This window comes from Propithecus coquereli, unplaced genomic scaffold, assembly GCF_000956105.1.
Source record: "Propithecus coquereli isolate 6110/MARCELLA unplaced genomic scaffold, Pcoq_1.0 Scaffold58, whole genome shotgun sequence".
Lineage (NCBI taxonomy): Eukaryota > Metazoa > Chordata > Mammalia > Primates > Indriidae > Propithecus > Propithecus coquereli.
In genome coordinates, this window is record NW_012151729.1 from 5,575,195 (window position 1) to 5,596,264 (window position 21,070).

General features: G+C 43.1%; 1 protein-coding gene across 2 annotated transcripts in view; it reads left to right on the top strand.

Moving 5' to 3' along the window:
* DPYSL3 (dihydropyrimidinase-like 3) overlaps positions 1-21,070 on the top strand; it is a 110,448-nt gene that overhangs the window by 72,801 nt on the left and 16,577 nt on the right. For both annotated transcript variants that reach the window (XM_012658300.1, XM_012658301.1), the window contains exons 2-7: positions 4,976-5,064; positions 8,773-8,957; positions 11,745-11,909; positions 14,006-14,067; positions 14,969-15,049; positions 18,767-18,835. In XM_012658300.1, the coding sequence (XP_012513754.1) occupies positions 4,976-5,064; positions 8,773-8,957; positions 11,745-11,909; positions 14,006-14,067; positions 14,969-15,049; positions 18,767-18,835 (651 nt within the window). The remainder of the gene's footprint in view (positions 1-4,975; positions 5,065-8,772; positions 8,958-11,744; positions 11,910-14,005; positions 14,068-14,968; positions 15,050-18,766; positions 18,836-21,070) is intronic.

Genomic DNA, 21,070 nt, shown 5'->3' on the forward strand with positions numbered 1-21,070 from the left:
CCTCCCTCCTTCCCTTCCTTTCTTTCTTTCTTCTTCCTTCCCACCTTTCCTCCCTTCCACTTTGCCTCTTTTCATCCCTTTCTCTTTCTCTCTTTTCTCACTTCCTTTCTTTTTTCTTTTCTTTATTCCTCTCTATCTCTCTGTCTCTTTCTGTCTTCTCTCTCACAAACTCTGAATTTTTTGTAGTTGATTTTCCTAATCATTATCATACCCTAGTGAAGGAAAAAAAGGTTAGATTTTCATCATACTTTAAGGGCCTGCGCTACCCTGGATTGCTACTCTGGACTGTAAATTCAATCCCTTTATAAACTGTATCGACACGTTCAGACCATAAAAGGCAGGTTTAATGCACTGATTTTATAAGTAGTGGCTTAAAAGTTATTGGGTTCCTAAAGTCACCTACCACAGAGAACTGGTCAGCAATTTCAACACTGGAACAGTCAGATTCAGTCAGCATCAAACAGAGAAGAGAGCCATGTCAGGAAGAGCCATTTGTCATAAGGTTTAAATACACCTGGTACAGTGGCCTAGGGGAAGTCGGTGCGGTGACAAAGGTGGGAGACTTGGATTTCCTTCCAGCTGGAACTAATCAACTCTGTCACTTGGAGTAAGTCATTCGCCTCTCTGTATGTATCTCCCCATTTATAAAATGGAAATGATAGTCTTTCGCCAACATACTTCTTAAGGCTTTAAGAAATTCAAAGTACTTTAAATAATATTAATGAGATAAATGTAATATTTATTAGCTGTTTACTGTGTGCTAGATTACACACACACACACACACACACACGCGCGCGCGCGCACACACACACACATTTTTTCTTTCTCATTCCTGGCAGCCACCCTGTGAGGTGACTAGGTATTATTACCCACTCTGGGCTAATGAAAAACTGACGGTCCAAACTCAAGATCACATACCTAGGTAAGTGGTTGGTCTGATTCTCCCAGTAGTGGGAGAACCCAGCTGGACTCAAGCTTGCCAGCTGGTATGCCTGGCACCCCACTGGGCTGCAAGAAGGTGACACAATCAGCCCTTGGTTGCAGTGCAGGGCCTATGGCAGAGTCCCTGGCTGGTTGCTTCAGGCTCTGAATAGCTTCATTTTGTATTCCAGATACTCTCCAGATTACCCCTCGCATGCCCTAGAAATACCATGTACAGCATTACACGAGAAAGATTACTGAGCTCCAAACGAGACCACTTTACCCCCTCCAGGCATCAGCTCATGGGGCTGCCAGGAACACAAAGTGAGGAGCACCACAAAGCAGTATTCATCACCAAGAGTGACTTTTAATCACAGGTGTTGGGTTTGTTCAACTTACTGGTTTTTGAGATAAGCATGTGTTAATCTATGAGGCTGGTCCATGAATTCATAAAGAAACAGTTTTTGTGTCCAAAGAGGTTTGGTTTTATATGGCCTGGGAGTGGTCAGTAGTTATGTCACACCCAACCCTCACATTCCTCAGTGCCAAGCCCAGGAATTGCCTTTCAGACTCCTCTGTGTCTGATGGCTGGTTTGTCTAAGCTGCCCTTTGTAGTGGGCCCCCCATGCGTGGAAAGAATTAAAATTAATCAAGTGCTTTTTTCCTGGGGGGCAAGCTGGGGAACCCCTGGGGGAAGCATTCATTTGAGCTCCGTGAGTTTAGGATTTGATGTTTCTGCTCTGCATCATGAAAACAAATAATAATGATGTGATTACTTATAGCCCATGGAGCAAAGGTTTTGTTACTCCCTTCTTTGAAACCTACAATGGGACTATCATTCATTCATCTTTAAGCTCTGTTTAGATTCCTGATTATTGAGCCAGAAAAGGTTTATTTAATTACCATTTGAAGAGTTTCCAATGACACCATCTCAAGGGTGTTAATTCCACTTGGATCAGCTCTTACTATCTATCCGCTGATGTACATAGGGCCTGGAATAGCTTTTGCCCCTTTGCTGACATTTGATGCTTGTTGACGGAAGTGATGGTTCATACCAGTGGTACAGAGCTGGATGTCCTTAGGCTGGTCATATTTCATAACTGGTCTCAGTGCAGACAAAAACTGGCCCGTTTCCATAAACCAGTTTAGTTCAGCTCTTTTCTGGGAAGATAAGGAAAATCAGAAAAGCACTGAGCTATGAGAGGGAACTCTTACAGTTACCAAGAGTGTTATTTATGAAGCTCCTATTGGAGATGCTCTGTTGCCTTCATAGGCACGCAGAACTGTGTGTGGGGAAGTGGTCCTTGTGCTGGTCAGTGACTTGGAACTGGGCTGGCTGATGGCTGCATAAGAGCCATCTATGGAGCTGATAAAACACAAATTTGGTGGCCTAGAGCAGGGACTGGGAATGTGTATTTCTCTAATGTGCACTGGCTTAGAAGCAGACCCAGGACTGCCTTGTGTAATTTTGCAGTACTGTTAAAAAAAAAAAAAAAATAGATGACAATAGCCTTCTTTTTTTCCTGAAAATTCCAATTTCCTGGCCACTTCATGTAACTTTCTGACCCAGGTGCCTTTCCATCCTGCCGATAGAGTATTAATACAATGATGTAATACAACCTCCGGAGTCTCACCCTTCACCCGTTCATTTGACCAATATATAACAGCTGTCTAGGATGGGCTCCAGGAACTAAGGTAAAAAGATGAAAAGATACGTTGTTCCAGGACTAAAGGAGTCTTTGGTCTAGTCAGGAGATAATTGAACAATAAATCAGCTATTGTAGAACATTGTAATTGTTCAAACTAAATTGTAGTGGGGGTTAAATTTGGTGGAAAGTCAGGTGATGCATCTTGGGAGACCGACAGAGGAGAAGATGGCCTCTAGATGCCAGGTGAACGTATGAGAAGACAGAGAGAACATTTTTGCAAAGACCTAATGGCCAGAGAGTCTGGTATGTGACAAGAACTGCATGTTTTGTTGTTTTACCACTGCTTAAAATATGAGACAATATATAATAGCAATGAGGATGGACATAATGACAGAGACCAGAGCATGAGGGGCTTGTATATCACAGGCCTTTGTATTTGACCTCATTAGCACATCTTCCTGGTCACATATGTAGGTTTTTTTCTAAACACCTCATTGATCTGTATCTTTTAAAAATCTTTTCCCCTGACAATATGCCATGATGAAATTCTTATTCTTACGCAATACCTTGGAAGCAGGAGAAGCTAAGTGGTAATTGTCTATATCCCACATGGGACCCTACCACTTGTTCTCATATTCTGACCCTTTCATTTGTGAAGCCGGGAGTCAGCCTTGTCTGGGGGGCTTCCTTCTCCATAAAGCCTATATCTTCTCTGAAAGCCAGTGTTCTCAAACAGGGGCCAGGGAATCGGTGTCAAGGAAATGATGATCGTGGCTAGCCCTGAATATGGAGTCTTCCTGCCCTTGACCCCTTGATCAGTGCAATCCAGAGCTGCCTTCTTTACACAGGTCTTCACTCCTCTGCTTGCAAGCCTTCCATGTGTCTCAGTATGTTTTCATTCTAACCCAAACTCTCACCAATCCCAGCACAATTAGCCTGCCTACCTCCCCAGCCTCACCTCATTCCGCTTTCTTCCTTGAACCCTAAGCTCCTCCCACACTGATCTTTTTCAGGTTTTCAAAGAGACAAAACTTATTCCTACCTGAGATCTTCTCCGCATGCTGTTCTTTCTGCCTGCAGGAGTTCTCCACCCTCAGCCACAACTCGTCCTTGAAAAGACGTTTTCCAGCCTGTATTTAAACAAGCTTCACTCCCCTATATTCTGTGACACTTAATGCCATTTCACATTGTTTTGTTTTGTTGACTTCCTTTATTTCTTTATTGCCACACTTCCCCTTTTAAGTTCCATAAAAGAAATGACCTGTTGTGATCCATTCACAACAATACCCTCCCCACCTACCTAGTAATAAATATTAATTATTTGCTGATGAGTGGATGGATGAACAATGGATGGGTGGATGGATGGATGGACGGATGGATGGATGAAGTTGAAGTCTCTTAAGTTGAATTCATCACAAAATCCAGCCTACCATTTATTCATGCTGTAGCTCCACTCAGCCAGGCTCCCGTGAACCTAATAAACCTATATCCATCCCATGTGCTCTAGATGGAAGCAGGAGAAGCTAAGTGGTAATTGTCTATATCCCATGTCTAAGCCCCATTCATTTAATGAAATCTGTGATCTCTATTGCTGACACTGATTTATCCCCCTCCTGACTTATATATAAAATATGTTTATTTAGTTAATAACTTTGGAGTATGTTTGCGTTGTTCCAATTGGATCACTTACCCATATTTCATCTAAGTTACAACTTTTAAATTATAATGAAAGCAATAAAGAAATATACTCAGAAAATGTGAGAAATACTGAGTATAATGAAGCAAATATAAATCCTGTGTAATTTCTCCACCATGATTGAAATATTGTGGATACTGTGGGGGTTTTTTTCCATCTAGTAGTTTTCTTTTATATTTCATAACTTTGTGTGCATTTGTGCATACATATATAAGTATCCTGGATCTTACACATAACATGATCTGAGCATGTTCTCATGTCATTATAAACATTTTTAAAAGTCTGTTTCATTGTATACCTAATCCTAAATTCTATGTTTGAGAATCACCAATGAGTGTCAACAGAGTACCAGCGTGCTAGGCACTGAAGTATAGCTCATCCCATTTTAAGTATTTAGTGCCTGCTGAACCAGAAAAGATAATATAAAGAATGTCTCACTTACTTGAGTAGCTATGTTTCCAAGTGGCTCTGAGAGATTGTAAAAGCAAGAAGCAAAACTCCAGAATAATTTGAGTTAGGGGTAAACAAGAAAGACTGAATCCCCAAATAAGTACAGCTAGTTCAAATGTTGAATGCATGAGCACACAGATGTCTTTTGTAAAAGTGTTTCTCCTGGAGCTCTAAAAGAATGAATTGGGAAACCTTAGCAGTTCCCTCTTCTCTGAAGTCCCAGCTGTGAAAATGACTCATGTTTTCCTTCTTTTCTAGAGTGACCGTCTCCTTATCAAGGGAGGCAGAATCGTGAACGATGATCAATCCTTTTATGCCGATATTTACATGGAAGATGGCTTAATAAAGTATGTATATAGAACCCTTTTCTTTACTTTTTGTGCTTCCTTTCTTCATTAGCAGTCCAGAAAAAAGCTTGGATTTCAAGACTGAATTGAAAAACCTGAATTCAATCAACAGAATGATACTGAGGGCCTCTTTGCACAAGCTGTCTAGATAGGTACTCTGTGGGTTGTGGAAAAGTGGCCACTGTCCTTAAGGATACTGAAAAATGTGCACAAATTACAGCATCCTAAATATGTTAGGTCTTGTGTAATAGATATCAAAGGAGTTGAAATCAGAATAAGTGATTTAGAAGTACACAGAAAGGAGAAATCCATTTAGAGGTAAGGTTTGGGGGTGGAGAGGGTATTAAAACTGAACCTTGACATAAGTGTAGGACTTAGATGGGCAGGGCACAGATAAGACATGCATTTCAGGAAAGATTGCCAAATAGATTTATTAGAGATGTATAATTAATTTACAAAATGTTTTGCTATTGGATGCCTATAGGCAGCACAGCCAGATAACTTCTATGTGTAGGTTGCTTACAAAGAGGACGTGATTTGCACAATCTTACACCACATAAAGCAGAGTACACCACCACACTGATAAGTTGTTGTGTGGGACTTGTGTAACCAACCCATCTTATTAGCCACCTCTGGCCCCATTCAGTTTTATTTTTATATTATTGAACTTCATTGGCTAGTTTAAGATTTTGGTTATCGGAGCTCTCTTACTTATTTTTGAAAACTTGGCTTAGATAAAATTTTTTGCAGGCAGATGTTCTTTACCAGGTCCAAAGTCTAGGCTACCTTCTCCCCATATGTGCTCTCAAAACACCCTGAGCTCTTCTCAATCATAGCAATTCAGACACTCTTAGGCCCCCTTGAAAGCAAAGATCATATCTTGTTCATCTCCCGATCCCCAACACCTAACCCAGTACTTAGCACATAAAGATTTGACAGGAGCTACCTTTTATTAAGTGTGTAGTATGTGCCAGGCACCATGTGAAATATTTTACACGTTTTATCTCATTCAACCAGCCAGCAACACTATGAATTAAATACCATACTGTTATTACTTTCTTTTCTCAGATGAGGAGAAAGAGGCACAGAGAGTGTAAATAACTTGCTAAAGGTCAACGTATTAGTCAAATACTTTGAAAAAATGAATGAGTGAATGAATGAATTAATGAATGAACAAATATAAGAATGAACATATTTGTTCATAGTTGCCTTGCCAATTTACATCATTACTTTTTCATATTAGAAGTAAGACAAATGGAAATAATAGGCAAGCCAAGAAATATAAACCAATAATTTCTTCAAAATGTAAGCCACAATTGATTTTATATTTTTCTATTACTAAAAAATTATATAGAGGTGGTTCTATTTGGAAGTAGTAGCAAGTCCCCTTATTTAGCGATTTGCAGAGATGGGGAAAATTTAGTATCAAATGCTTCCTCCTCATCTCAGAGCTCATGATAGGCATCACGAATTGCTTTAGGCATCACTGTGCTTTAGGCATCCACTGCCAGAGTTGAATATGCAAGATGAATCATTTTTGCCATCTCTGTTAGAGACCAGAGGGCCACTTGCCAGGGGTGTTACAGAAGAATTTTAACCATCAGATATGTATGTTGGTGGTGGAGAGAAGGTTGAATAAATGAGATCTTCATCCAATCCTGAAATTTAGTGTATCACCAACAACATTCTTAACACACACAGAGCATAAGAACAGAAATAATTTCCTCCCACTGTTATACAGTTGTTGGTCTGTCTGTGAATATTTATGGAGTGCTTCCTGTGTACCCTGCAGTTGTAGTTGTGTAAGATACTGGACTCAGGCTGTGCCAAATCATCATGCTGTCTTCTCCTGGGGACCTTACAGTTTTTTAGGGGAACTGCAATCCCTGTGTATGTGCAAAGGACCTAACATTATTAGGTAAAGGCAATATCAAGTATTAAATTAATAGAATAGATGAGATTCAGAGGAGAAAGAAGACTGGTTATTAATTATGGTAGCTGATATTTATTGGATTCTTTGGTGCCTACCAATTCTATTGGCTTAACATAAAATCATATGCAATCTACACAACAACGCTATGGAGGAGGCATCTTTATTATATTTCATGGATGAAAGAAATGAGTCCTGGTGAGGTTAAGTAACGTGGCCAAGGTCATAGAGCTAGTAACTGGCATAGCCAAGATTGTGGATCCAGAGAGCCCACATCCAGAGCACAGCCACAGTCTTCATTGTTAGACTTGGCTGTCGGTAGAAGCTTGACCAAGGAGAGGAGATGGAAGCTGAGCCTTCAAGGATGACTGTCACGTTGATCTGTGCACTGGAGAAAGAGAGGGAAGGCATTTCTGTTTCAGAATCAGTATTAAGCTAGTTGTTGAAATGGCTGAAAACACACATACGTGAACACACACATAGGCCAGGCAATTCTTCATGCCCTTGGTTCTCAATTTCTGCTAGAGGAAAACCAGCGAGGGAGAAAAATGGGAGCAGAACTGGCCAGTATCTGGACTCGAATGGAATTATGATCAGAGGCTGCATTGTTTCCACAGGGTGTTTTGAATTGTGGTGGCTCTGGAAAGTACCAGTGGTGATGTGGTAAAGTTGAGCTCTTAGAGATGTCAGGAATACTTTATTTTGGTTGCAGAATTTTGGCAAGCCAGTGGTGGACTTCTTATTGCCCCAAGAGAATGTCTTTCGTGGCCAAACAAAAGGGGAAAATACTCATGCCCCTGGCACTGGTGTACATATATCCCCAAGGTAGGAGATGTTTAATGGTAATGTAGAGACTTATGAATCCTAGGTCTTCCTGGATTCCATAGTGAACAGGTTTGACCAGCTGTTTAAATCAAGAATGTGATTTTCACATATTAACCAAGCAATGCTGCATGATCTGTAAGTAAAATTGTGTAGGAACTAGTTGTATTTGCTACTTTCCTTGTAAGGTGTGCCTTCGAGGTCCTCATTGGTTTAATTTCCACCTGAGTCTCCCCCTTGTTCCTCCCTGAGATGCTCTAAAGCTTCCTGGGTGAAGCTGTGTCTGGTAGAGGTTGTCATATCACGTTCCTTGGCTTAAAGCTTCTACTGGGACGCTGACCACATAAAAGCAGCTGGTGCTGGAGGCACCTGCATCTTTGACTTCCTCCTGTCAGCTATGATTGGCTGATAAATTTTCAGGGAAGGGTGGAATTGGGAGTGAAGACTGAGGTGGGAAATGACCCAGACAGAAGCCTTTTCTTAGGAGCACAGATGAATCCACTTAGCAGGTAGCTAAGTTCCCACACCTGTTCTTTAAATGATTCATTACTTCCTTCAGTCTCTCCTGACACTTCATTATTTTGCACTATTTAGATCCTTCTCCAAATGTTATTCTGTACCCTTAACTCAGATAAAGAACAAAATGAAAGGAATAATAAAAACACTTATTTTTTAAAAATACTTACCACTCACACTATATTCTAGATACTGTCAAACCACTGGGGTTACAGTACTAAGCTAGGACACTTGGTCCCACCAAATGACATATCAGATTGTTCTGTGTCTATAAAATTGTTTTCTGTATATCTGTCTATCTTCGTTTATAGATAAACTTGTGAGTCACTTGGAAAAATTACTTTGACAAATATTAGTAACACTGTTTAAAATCCTTATAACACTAGGTTTATGATGGAAGTTGCTCTTTTAAATTACCGGTTATTTCACTGTCTCTCCAGGCAAATTGGAGACAATCTGATTGTTCCTGGGGGAGTGAAGACCATCGAAGCCAATGGGAAGATGGTGATTCCTGGAGGCATCGACGTCCACACTCACTTCCAGATGCCATACAAGGGAATGACCACAGTGGATGACTTCTTCCAAGGGACAAAGGCAGCCTTAGCAGGTGGCACCACCATGATCAGTAAGTCTTCAGATTTTACACACTCCTGTGCCCCAGAGGCGTGTGTTCAGCAAATATGTTAACCGCAGTGCTCTCTCATGATAACTTGTACACTTCCCTCAACTGAGTTTGTAGACCTTCTGCCTAATGGGGCTGAGAAAAGCGGGAAACGGGCAGCTACCCGAGACTGCAAGAGGAGATCCATGAGGCTCTTGGCCATGGAAGCAGCTGTCCTGTCCTGTCCGCCTTAGCAGCAGCAGGAGCTGACTCTTGCAGTGGGTGGGAAATCTGGAAATGTCATCTCTGGGCTAGTCATTGGGGAAAGTAGACTTTTTAAAAAGTTGTGGATAGTGGACAAAAAGTTATTTCAAAACTGCCAGCTTGGGTCTGAGGGAGGAGGGGGCGGAGTGCACGGCAGAGCACCGTGAACAGGGCTCAGGGGTGCCCCAGAGAGTGATAGTGGAGACCCAGTTCTTGGGAATTTAGTGGGCTTCAGTGGCGTTTAGTGCTGTCTGGTCTGTACCGTATTTTGACCAATTCACCTTTAAGATTAGGCAAAGCTGTGGCAGTGGTTTCCCTTGTTTTTTATTTATTTATTTTTTTCTGGTAACTATTGCAATTCCAAAGAAACCTAGGGAGTTGCATGCCACTGGGTTACTGACTGATAGCATTCCGAGGCAGTCTTTCCTGTCCCAAAGGAATCCCGATGAATTGGGTCCCATCCAGCGCCGGCCCCAAACTTGGTCAGCCAGAGCACTGTTTATTTTCACACCATTTACGTCCACCCGAGAGCACGGTACAGCCTGAGACATCGAATCAGCCACTGTTTTGTCCTTTTGACGGGAGCACCAGCAGGATTCAGCTTCAGCTAGTTGGGTGTGGAAGGCCAGGAAAATTGCATCAAGGCCATAAAAGGTGTGATTCAGGGAGAACCAAACTTTTCTGTAGCTGAAGGAGGGGAAGCCAGCTGACTTTTCAGCAGCTGCCTGCCCACAAAAGCCCTGGTGTTGCTCCAGACATTAGTAATGTAGCTCCACGGATTTGCTTTCTGATAAGTGCACTTGGGCTGCCTTGATAGAAGGCAGTGGAAATGAGCGATCTTGGCTTGGCTTTCTGCCACCTAGGCAAGGAGTTGGACCTGTTCAGTATCCTTGGGATTCACATCATGCTTGGTCTTCCATATCAGGGAAGGAGCAGGAGGAAAGTCAGAGTTCCCGGTGACAAGACAGTAAAGCATGCAATGAACCACAAAAGTGTTCATGTCCTTCATAGATTAGTTAGAAACTCTAGACATGCATTAGAAACCTCATAATCCCACATCACTGTTAGATTTTGGCTATATATTCTGCACATATTTTTTTCCCTATTTAATAAAAATAGGATAATAGTATAGTGTATGTACTTAACTGTATTTTAGCCTGCCGTTTTCACTAAATAACGTGTCATGGATGTCATGCATATCTTCCCATCCATTTATTTTTATCCTACCACACATTTAAAATGAATTTCTAGTTATTCATTTTACGAAAGCATCATGACTTACGTATTTAACCAAACTTCCCTATTGTTAAAGATTTCCCTTGTTTCCAGTTTTTCACATGTAAGTCTATATAAATGATGTTTGCAGTAGCCAACATCCTCAGAACTAAAATTTTGTGGACAGCCTCATTTATTTCCATAGGGAAAATTCTTAGGCATGGGAATAATTCCTGGGTTAAGGTATGAAAAATGTCCAGGTTTTTGATGTCTATTTCAAAATTGTTCTTCAGGAAAGTTGTACCAATTCACTTTGCCTTAGCTTCCCAGAGGAACTATGAAAGTGTAACTTTTGCCTTATCCTCACCAACTATAGATACTATTATTTTTTAAATCCACCATTGTAGGTGAAAGAACAAGTTTGGGCCTCAAGGAAACCAAATTCTTAACAAAAAGTTGCATGGAAATAAGACCTGTGAGCCTTTGTCGGGTTCCCTTAACTGATGCCAGCTCTTTCCTGTGGCAATAAGCAGAGGATCTCCATCTATCTCTTGCACCTGACATAATTTTAACACCCCTCCTTCCACTCTTGGAAGAGAGCCTGACTTTTATCACTAGCAGTGACCGCCCCCCAGCCCTGGTAATAACAGCGCATAGTAGCCACTCATTGATAGCTAACATTTATTGAGCACTTGCTATGAACCAGGCATCAGGCAAAGCACTTTCCATGCATTTTCCCATTTTTACGTATGTATGTATTTATTTATTTTTGTCACCCGGGGCTAGAGTGCAGTGGTGTGATCACAGCTCGTCGTAGCCTCAAACTCCTGGGCTCAAACGATCCTTCTGCCTCAGCCTCCCGAGTAGCTGGGACTATAGGTACGCACCACCACACCCAGCTAATTTTTCTATTTTTCGTAGACACTGGGTCTCCTCTTGCTCAGGCTAGTCTTGAACTCCTGGGCTTAACCAATCCTCCCACCTCAGCCTCCTAAAGTGCTAGGATTACAGGAGTGAGCCACCATGCCCGGCCCATTTTCCCATTGAATCTTACAGCAAACTCAGAAGGAAGGCACCATTACACCCTGTCCCCAGTCCACTTGGCACCCATTTTAAGGAGGGAAAACTGAGCTTTAGAGAAGCTAGTAATTTGTCCCAAATCACATAGCTAAGTGACATTTAAATCATCAGCATCCTTGAAACTACCAGGTTAATTCCATGCTCAGGAAATAGAGATTGTGTAGTCACAGCTAAGCAAGCAGGAACAGGCCTGAGTAGAGGGGAGCAAAGCCTGTGTCTGTGAGTCACCCATCTGGGGCCTCTGTCATTCAGTTGACCACGTGGTACCTGAGCCCGAGTCCAGCCTGACTGAGGCCTATGAGAAGTGGCGAGAGTGGGCCGATGGGAAGAGCTGCTGTGACTATGCCTTGCATGTGGACATCACCCACTGGAACGACAGCGTCAAGCAGGAAGTGCAGAACCTCATCAAGGACAAAGGTGAGCCCAAACATGCCGTCCTCCTCCCTCCCTCCTCCCTTGGCTTCTCCTTGCCTATCCTTCCAGCACCATCCACTATTTGAGTCACTTTCCCTTGCTTGGGGCCTGGAACCTTGGGCGTAAATACTGGATGTAGGGATACCGCTATGTTTCTGGCACTTTACGTATGCAGTCTTACTCCTTACAGGGTCCCCATGAGATAGGGATTGTTATTCCTGTCTCCACTTTGCAGCTGGAGAAACTTAGGCTCAGAATAAGGAGCCCAAGTTCACAGAGCTAGGAAGCTGTAGATCTATCCAAAGTCTATACTCTTCACCTCCATGCATTACTGCCCATTTTGCAGAGGAAGAAACTGAGGTTAGGAAAGTTTGACTTACTTACATAAGGTCACGTGGCTAGTTCATATGAGATCAGGGATTTTTAACCCCTATCATTTTTACTCCAGGGACCAAACCATTACTATAATGTAACAATGGCATCGTTGGAAAAGGCTAAGACATTCCCAGGAGCAAGGATGTGTTGTTAGGCAGGCTGGGAGCTTAGAGTGAGAAAACGTGTGTGTGTGTGTGTGTGTGTGTGTGTGTGTGTGTGTGTCCTCTCAGTGAGTACATGATTTAGCTTCCATTGTCTTAGATTCTTCTGTGCTCTGCTTCTTTCTACATTTTGATCACCAGATATCTCACCGCCCCCCACACAGGTACACATAGGTGCAATGTGCTCAGCATTGTAAGGCGGCCTGGGGGACTCAGGGGAGTGTGAATATGGCTTCTGCTGAGCTTCCAAGGCAAAAGGAAGCAGGCCCATGAAGAGCAATAGAAAAAAACGCCGCACGATGCAAGAACTGTTATCAAATGAGTAGTCTAGATAAAAGGCTAGGAGTTCAGTGGAACAGAGGGCATCTGGGCTTGGAGGGGAAAGGATGACCCCTCAACAGATGAGCTTTTGTTTCCATCTTCCTCCTTAACCCATAAGCCCTGCCCAGTCCTTGGTGACACAGAATGTGACATTAACCTCCTCCCTTTTTTCTGTATTTTTATTTTCTTCTACATTGGGCATCACAACTGGAGTAGAAAATTGAATGGCTTTAATGCCTACTTCCCTATCAAAGGGCCTGGGTCATTACACAGAGGACGTAGAGGCTTTTGGGAAGGGTAGTGTTGGGAAAAACTGCCCCGAGTTGAACCACTCTGGGCAGGGAAGTTCTCAGATTACAACCCACTTTTGGCCTGGAACACTGTGGGCTGAGATGGCCCTAATGGTTAGAGACCAAAATTATCCTCCTTTCCTTAAAATGATTCTCTGTTCCCCAGTCCCACCTATTTCTGTAAATCACTCTATTAATAGTTTATTTGGGGTGAAAATTACATAGCTCTTTCCTTATAACTCTTAGGACTTTGGATGTCTAAGCACAAGCTGAAACTTGGCCTTCATCCCATTAGCTCTGTCCGTTCTCTGAGGACAGGGTGCGCATCTTAGTTCTCTGCACAGGCCTAGTGCAGAGCAGGCATTCGTCAAACAGTAAAAGAAACAGATCCTAGGAAATCTATTAGTGGAGACCAAATAGGCACCAGACCTAGTGCTAAGAGCTCTGTATGTGTTACTTCCTTTAATGTTCATGACCACCTTGGGAAGTAGGGTCTTGTTATTTTTCCATTTTGCAGGTAAGGAAACCAAGGGCCAGAGAGGTTAAGTATCCTAAACTCACTGAACTATATGTGGTGGATTCCATGGGTACAACCCCCCAGTGTATGAACACAACCGGTGTGCTAGAGTGATTCTCAATTATATCTACTGCCTTGAGTAGTATCGAAGTTTGCGGACCTTCTGGGCTGGGGAATGCTAGATGGGGAGGTGAGAAAGAGGTGCAGAAAAAGAGACCATTTGGCTATGCCATCACCTAGGAATTGTTGCCTTTGTTGGGTGGGGGTGAGGCATAGTAAAATGTTCTTGGAGAATACGAAGCATCTGCTTTATTGTAGACAGCAGCCTGGGTAATGTGCTTGGGTCCCATGGGCGATGGAAGTGGGAGGAAAGGATGGAGGGTGATTGTGATATGTTTTCTTTCTCCTATTCTTATTCTCTTCCCTCTCTTGCAGGGGTTAACTCCTTCATGGTTTACATGGCCTATAAGGATTTATATCAAGTGTCCAACACAGAGGTAACAACCCATTTGCTGTGTGGTTTGGGGTATCTGGATGGGTTTCCTATTGTTGTTGATGACCTTGGCCCTTGTAACACGAGTCACTGTGGTCACTGCGGGAGACTGCTGGGCCAGAGTGAAGCCCTTGCAGTTCACGCTACATTTTAAATAAGGTAACAGGCAGAGTGCCCGTGGCAAGGCAGACAGGGAGCTAGAATTTCCACTGGCAACAGCTTTCTTAAAAGGGTAAGAGGGAGGGCATCCCTAACTCTCCATCTACTGCACAAGCTTCAAACCCCTCAGAAGCTCAAATGTGAGGTTCTCCACCCTGCAGGATCAGAAGGGCTTTTCTGCTGTTTGGAGTAACCATTCCAGCTTGCCTCTGACTCTCTTCCTAAGAAATTCCTGGCATGTGTTTGTTTTAGACAAAGGCCAGGTTTTCAGAGGAAATACAAGAAATTAATTCCTATGCCTCCTGGTTAGGAAGTAAAGTTATGTCTATCTTGAGAGGTTAAGAGATAAGAATTTCAGCTTTCATATTAACTTCTGGCCAGGCTGTAGTGGCTTTCTGGAACACTTGCTGAGAAGGATTCTGAAGCTCTATCTCAGCTCAATGGGAAAATAATTCCGTTGAAAATGTGTACCAGAGGCAGAGGAGAAGGGTTGGTAGTACTTTGTTATGTATTTGTCCTGTCTGCCTAAGAGACATGATAGGTTCATTATACAGACAAAGTTTCCTAGAATTTCTTTGGATTAACAATTTTCTTTGTTCATGCATATTTTAGTCTGTATTTCTACCTGAGTCACGTATTTCCTCTGGTTTGCCCCATTTGTTTTAGCTTTGGCTCTAGTAATTCGCCCTGGTGTGAAGTCGCTGAAAGTGGCTTGCAAAGGTGACAAAGACTCATTTCTATTTCAGCTCTATGAGATCTTCACCTGCCTGGGAGAGCTGGGGGCCATTGCTCAAGTTCATGCTGAGAATGGGGATATCATTGCCCAGGTAACACCATGCAGTTCCCTGGAGTGTGCTTTCTGCACAGACTTGGGTCTGCATCCAATTTGTTTCCTCATTTCTTCCGTGTTGTTTGAGTTCTCAATATGTGGAAGGCACTGTCCTAAGGATCCTGCTGAAGCTAGAACCTGCCCTAAAGCACTTCACAGTCTAGGAAGAAAAGAGGGGCAATGTAGATAAGCGAGGAGGAACTAGAAGGTGGTGTAAAACGGGAAGAGATCGGACCAGTCTGGAGAATCAGAAAAGGCATCCTGGAAGAGGAGATTTTCAAATTGGGCCATTTTGTGGGACAGCATTCCTGATTGTCTTCTGAAATGGGTCAAAGCTATGTGACATTCTCTGTCCTACAGAAAAACCCTAAGGCAGCATTTCTCAGAAGCCAGAAATCAGATCCAGGTCTGTGGAACTCACAGGCTTAGATAATAAAGAATTTAGGTCCCGTGCGGATCAGATGCCATACTGGTTTCCTAGAAATCATATTGAGAAACTCCAGGAAAGAGTGATGGAAGTGAGGGCCCCAAGGCCCAAATTGGTCATTTATAAGGAAGCAGAAAGCAGTTCTCTCTCCATCTCCTGGGCTGCTTAATGGAATAGATGCACAGATGTATCTTAGGAAGGATTTTGTTTATCTCAGAAACATTCAGGATTGGCCTCTGCTGGGAGGAGATAGCCATAAAAGAAGAGTGAGCTTTTTAGTCCATTTGATAACATTAACAACAAGAAGCCATTATTCATTCTTTCAAAGAGTATTTCCTGAGCACTTTGTGCCAGGCACCAGACTGTTGAGGTGAGCCAAAACAGATGCATTGCATAGCTCACAGACGCTTGTGCTGTGCTTCAGGACTTGGTGAGTGTGGTCAGCGGGGGTATGGGAAGAATGTATAGGCCGACCCTCGTCACATTAGTATTTTCTCATTTAATCTTCTCCCAACCCTTTAAGGACGCCGTCATCCTCCCTGTTTTATAGATGAGAACATCAAGGCTCAGAAGGATTAGGTCATTGGTCCAAGGGTCCCAGCAAATCACTGGGAGAACCCAATCTTGGCCCCTAAGGCGATGTGCCTCTGTGGGCATCTTTGCCCAGAGATGGTGTATCTGGGTCCCTTGTTCCCTAAGCCCAGCCACAGACCCCCCCGCCCCCGGGAGGCAGCACCCCAGCGGTGCAGGCTCCACCTGTGGTGATTTCAGACTGTGTGTGTTATCTCGCTGGTGGAGGAGGTGAGCTAAGCATGCAGTTTCCTCTCACTGTGACCAACGAGGCTAATTACTCAGGCTCCTGACAGTGCCTTTGGCCACGTCCCCCTCACACCCAGAGATAATGAAATCCTTTTCCATAGAGGGCCCACATGCCTTGCTCTCGTGGGAGGTGCCCTGGTGGTGTTAGAACTGCAATCCTCCCCCTTCTCCACGTTTTCAGGGCAGCAGCCAGAGGTCTCAATCCTGCCTTCAGCTGCCCTGGAAACCAAAATCCCTGCTACTTCATTCTAGCCCCTGTAGAGGCAAATGGACCCCAACTCAAAGCCCCTTTTCTCAGCTTCTTTCCTCTTGTGGCTCCTTAGCACAGAAGTTTCTCCAGGCCCCCTCTTCCCCCAACCCCCACCCTTTCCTTACCTTGGGAAGACTGTTCTCAGTCGGGAGAAGAATAAGGGCATTTTTCCATTTGGATGACTTTCTTGTGTGTGTTTATTAAATTCAGCTTGAGCTGAAAGATTTTATCACATTGTCTAAATGAAGGCAGCTGCTGTACTCAGAGTTTCTTGCTAAAAGTGACTAAAGAGAAGAAATCTTTCCTTCCGGGTACAAACGAGGACAGTTTTCAAAAATCTCAAGTTGATGAGATAGTCTGAGAGTCCAGAATCTTTAGTCATTCGTTTAACAATTATTTGTTGAGCACCTATACTCAAGTATAGGAAAGTCTTCCCAGGTCTTAGGGAAGATGAAAAACAAAGGGTCCCTTTCTTCATGGAGCAAGCCACAGTTGTGCCATGACACAAACTATGATGTACTTGTAGCTGTGATGAGTGCCACAAAGTGCGCACTGCTACCCACCCCCGTGTAAGGTAGCATCCATGGGGCTTTACATGCCATTCTTAACCTTGCAGCTGTAGGGACACCATGGCTTTAGAATAGCCAACATGAACAGTGCATTAAAATCACTAGATTTTTCTAATTCCAGAAATTCTGATTCAATAGATCAATAGTAGAGTTCAGGCAAGTGTGTTTTGAAAATGTTGTTTGGTGATTTGAATGTATTTGGAAACCACTATTTGAGCTAACTTCGTCCTCTGCATTGTCCTGGCACACTTGAACAAGACGGAATTGAGAGTGTCGTATAAGACAGAAGATGCTTTAGTTGGAGACCTTAACCCTTGTGGGACCTGAGGCAGTTTAGAGTGGAAACTCACTAGAGTTTGGAAGAAATTTAATTCAGTTCAAATTTCAATAAGTGAGAGCAGTGAGAATGAAAAGTAGGGGTATGTTACTGGAAAATTTAACCTCTGACTTTCTTTTTAATTCTGTAGAGCTGGAGATAGTGGTTGCTTGTATAGTATATGCATTTTCCTTCCTATTCCTCTTTTAGAAATTTGTATTATTAAAAACAAAACCAAGATGGTCTTCTTTTCCAGGTGATCAGAATCCTTTCCTTTCTGAACACCTCATAGTTTCAAAGTGAGACAAGGCTTTTTTCCATTCACCGTCTCTCTTGCGTCTCCCACTTTACCAAAATACTCCCAGGCCACTGGGCCAGGCTTGCTGGTACAGAGGTTCATAGGAACTAGCCTTAGTAATTTGGGAGTAAAAGCCAATAAAACTGCAGATATGATGATTTAGGATTTCTGCCAATTCCAATTAGTGCATGTAAGTGTTCACTACGCAGCCACCTGCTTTTTCCAGAAAGCTGGCCAGCATCTGAGGAGTTTAGCCATCAGCCACGAGGGGCAGGCATTTCTGTCCACAACTTGGTTAAATAGAATTTGACCAAAACACCAACTTAGGTAATGCTGTTTAGAGACATTATGTGTCTGGTTAAATTCTGAATCCATTCATTTAAGCCATAGATTTAAAGCATAAAATCCTCTGAGAGATTTATTAAATATGGGTTGTTAGGATTCAGCCTCACATCTTTGGATTTGGTAGGCTAGAATACCATAAATCTGTATTTCTACAAAATCAGCTCAGGTGATTCTGATGTAGTTGATGGGCAGTCCACACTCTGGGAAACGTAGCACTAAACTGTAAGCTCCATGAGGTCAGAGGCCACATTACTTTAATTCAAGCACTAACCCCAGAGCTTAGCATGAAGCAGATACTCAATACATTTTATAGAATGAATGAGTTTAAAGTGTATGCATGAATAAAGAAACAAGTTAAGCAAATGTAGTTTCAGAGGTAGACGGGTCTGAGAGAGATGAAGAATAAGTGACTTGGTGTGACTTTTGATGAGTAAGGCAGACAAAAACAGTATACGCTAATAAATCTTCCTTTTAATAAAAGCAACTCACCCTTAAATGCTTTTCTCCACCTTTTAGTTAAGACTACCCTATATTGCGACTCCAAATATAGAATTAATACATTTGTTCGACATACACATTTTTATTCTTTTTTTCCCTTGAGTACATCTTTAGATCGGAACATTCTAGTGTAATTTTTCCAAATCTCAGTTGAGCTTAGCTAAGAACTGTTTCTATTCTTTTCTCATTCTAGGAGCAAACCCGCATGTTGGAGATGGGGATCACTGGCCCAGAAGGCCATGTCCTGAGCAGACCAGAGGAGGTAAGTTGCAGGGGGTGGAGGTGGAAGGTGAGGTAGGGAGAGAGAGGTGGCAGCAGTGAGGACTCAATTCTTAACAGCGTCTTCCAGGAGCCTCCTGTCATCACAGTTCCCGCAGCCTTGCTGTGCCTGCCGCTCATTTTGCATTTGGAGTCTCTGTGTTTGGCCCAGCTTCCTGAGCCAGGTGCATACACAACATAGAAATACACATCGCCGAAAGGTGGTGAGAATCTAGGAATACCAGATAGCAGTATTGGGATGTTTGTTTCAAAGACCACTTCTGCCTGACCCTAGCTCAAGAGCCCTGAGAAAATTAGAAAGGAATGTAAGGGGATGCTTACTTCTCATCCCTAATCTCTCTAAAAATAACACAAGTTAGAGTGTCCTTCACAGCTATTCAGTGGGAGTGTTAAATTTCTAATTCCTTTCTTAATCAGTGTGAATCTCAGAGAATTTCCACTTACTCCCTTATTTCATATTACGTTTTGAGTCCTACAAAATATTGGCCATATGGATAGGAGGTTGAATGGGCTTTTTATAGGCATCATGCCCATCAGTTTGCTTAAGGTGATGATTACATCTGGTATGAAAGTTTCCCACATGTAAAAGGAATGATGATTTGTGTTTGTGCTTAGCAGCCAAACAGCGAGTAAAAGGTAACTAGTGGTTGGTTCCATGTCTCTGGGATGTCAGCAACTTCACCTACTGGCATGAGGCACAGAGCTGGGAATTGGCTGTCCATATGGCTGAAAGCAAGTTGGCTTTGGAAGTGCAGTCTGGGTCTGGCACCTGCAGTGAATTAAAGGCTGTTCATGTTAGTGAAACAAATCTTGTTCCTGCCCTGTCATTCCAAACTCTTCAACAGGTAGAGGAAGGAATCAGAACCCGAAATGATTGCATTCCCATGGCCCATCTCTTTTAGAGTCTTATTTAGAATTAAAATGTAACACATATTTTAAAAAAGTGTTGTTATCATAAGGATGCAGTGAATTTTCACAAACTGAATACATTTGTATAACCAGCATCCAGCTGGTGAAATAGAATATTATCGATACCCCAGAAACTGCTTTGCGTCTAGTGATATTTTTGTTGCCGTTTGAAATAATTTATAATTTTGTGATTGGGGTTCCAGTCACACACAGCATTCCTGAAAAGTCTGTCTCCTTAGTAATACCCAATCCCTTCTACGGAATGCGCATACCTAGAACTGTGCTAATTACATGCGTTATCTCAGTTATCCTTGCTGGTGCTCTGGATGGGTGGCGTTGTTGTACAGGTACAGAAACTGAAGCTTAGCGAGGTTAAGCCACTGGCCCATCACTTTGAAAGACCGGAAAATCGTTTACCCAGTGTGAACAGGCCGGGGTGATCAGCACTGTTTGTCAAACTTTTCTTAAATGCTGGACACTGTAGAGATGTGCTGGCAAGATAGACTTCCAGCAGCAGCCAGGGGATTTCAGAACAAAGTCTATTTTTGTTCCTTGGTTTGTTTTTTCAACCTCCCCTTAACCCTACCACCCCACCCTCCTCCCTGTTCCCGTCTCCTTTTTAGTAAAAAAGCCTTTCAGCTGCAAACCTCTACAGCCCTGGAAGCCCTTTTGGGTGAAGTTGGAGGGTGATGTAACCTTCCAAAGATAGACATGTTGTCAAAGTGCTGAAAAACCTGCAGTGCTGGGGTGGGGGTGGGGGCAGTGAGATCAAAAGGACCAGGACAGGGGTCCCAGGGGAGCTCAAGTGGTCAGCATGGGTGCGAAGGGGGAGGAGCGAGCATGGGAGGATCCAGCTTCTCTCCAGTTCAAAGCACACCAGATGCCATCTCAAGTGATGCCGTTCGGAGAGCTGGGACCCAAGGCACAGAGACAGCCGCTCCGGAGAGTCTGTCTGGGTGCTTCAGGAAGGTGTCTGCATTCACCTCCAGGGCTTTGTCCACATGGAACAAAGTGCAGCTTGGGGGATACCAGCTCCGCTAGCCAAGTTCTTAGAGTCTGTCTTCTGAGCCACACCCTCCACGAGCAGTGGCTGGTTTGCATTATACAACCACTGGGCATCTGCAGGCTATTTTTGGAATATTTAAAAGTGTTGGGCTCTAACCCAAGCTAACCAAAATGTCATAGCCATACAAAAAGGAACTGTTGCGGATTCAATGGAAAAATGCCAATGTCTCTGCTCTGGGCCGAATTGGACTAACTCAGGCTTTGGGTAGTAACACAGACGCTCAACTGATCAGAAACTGTGATC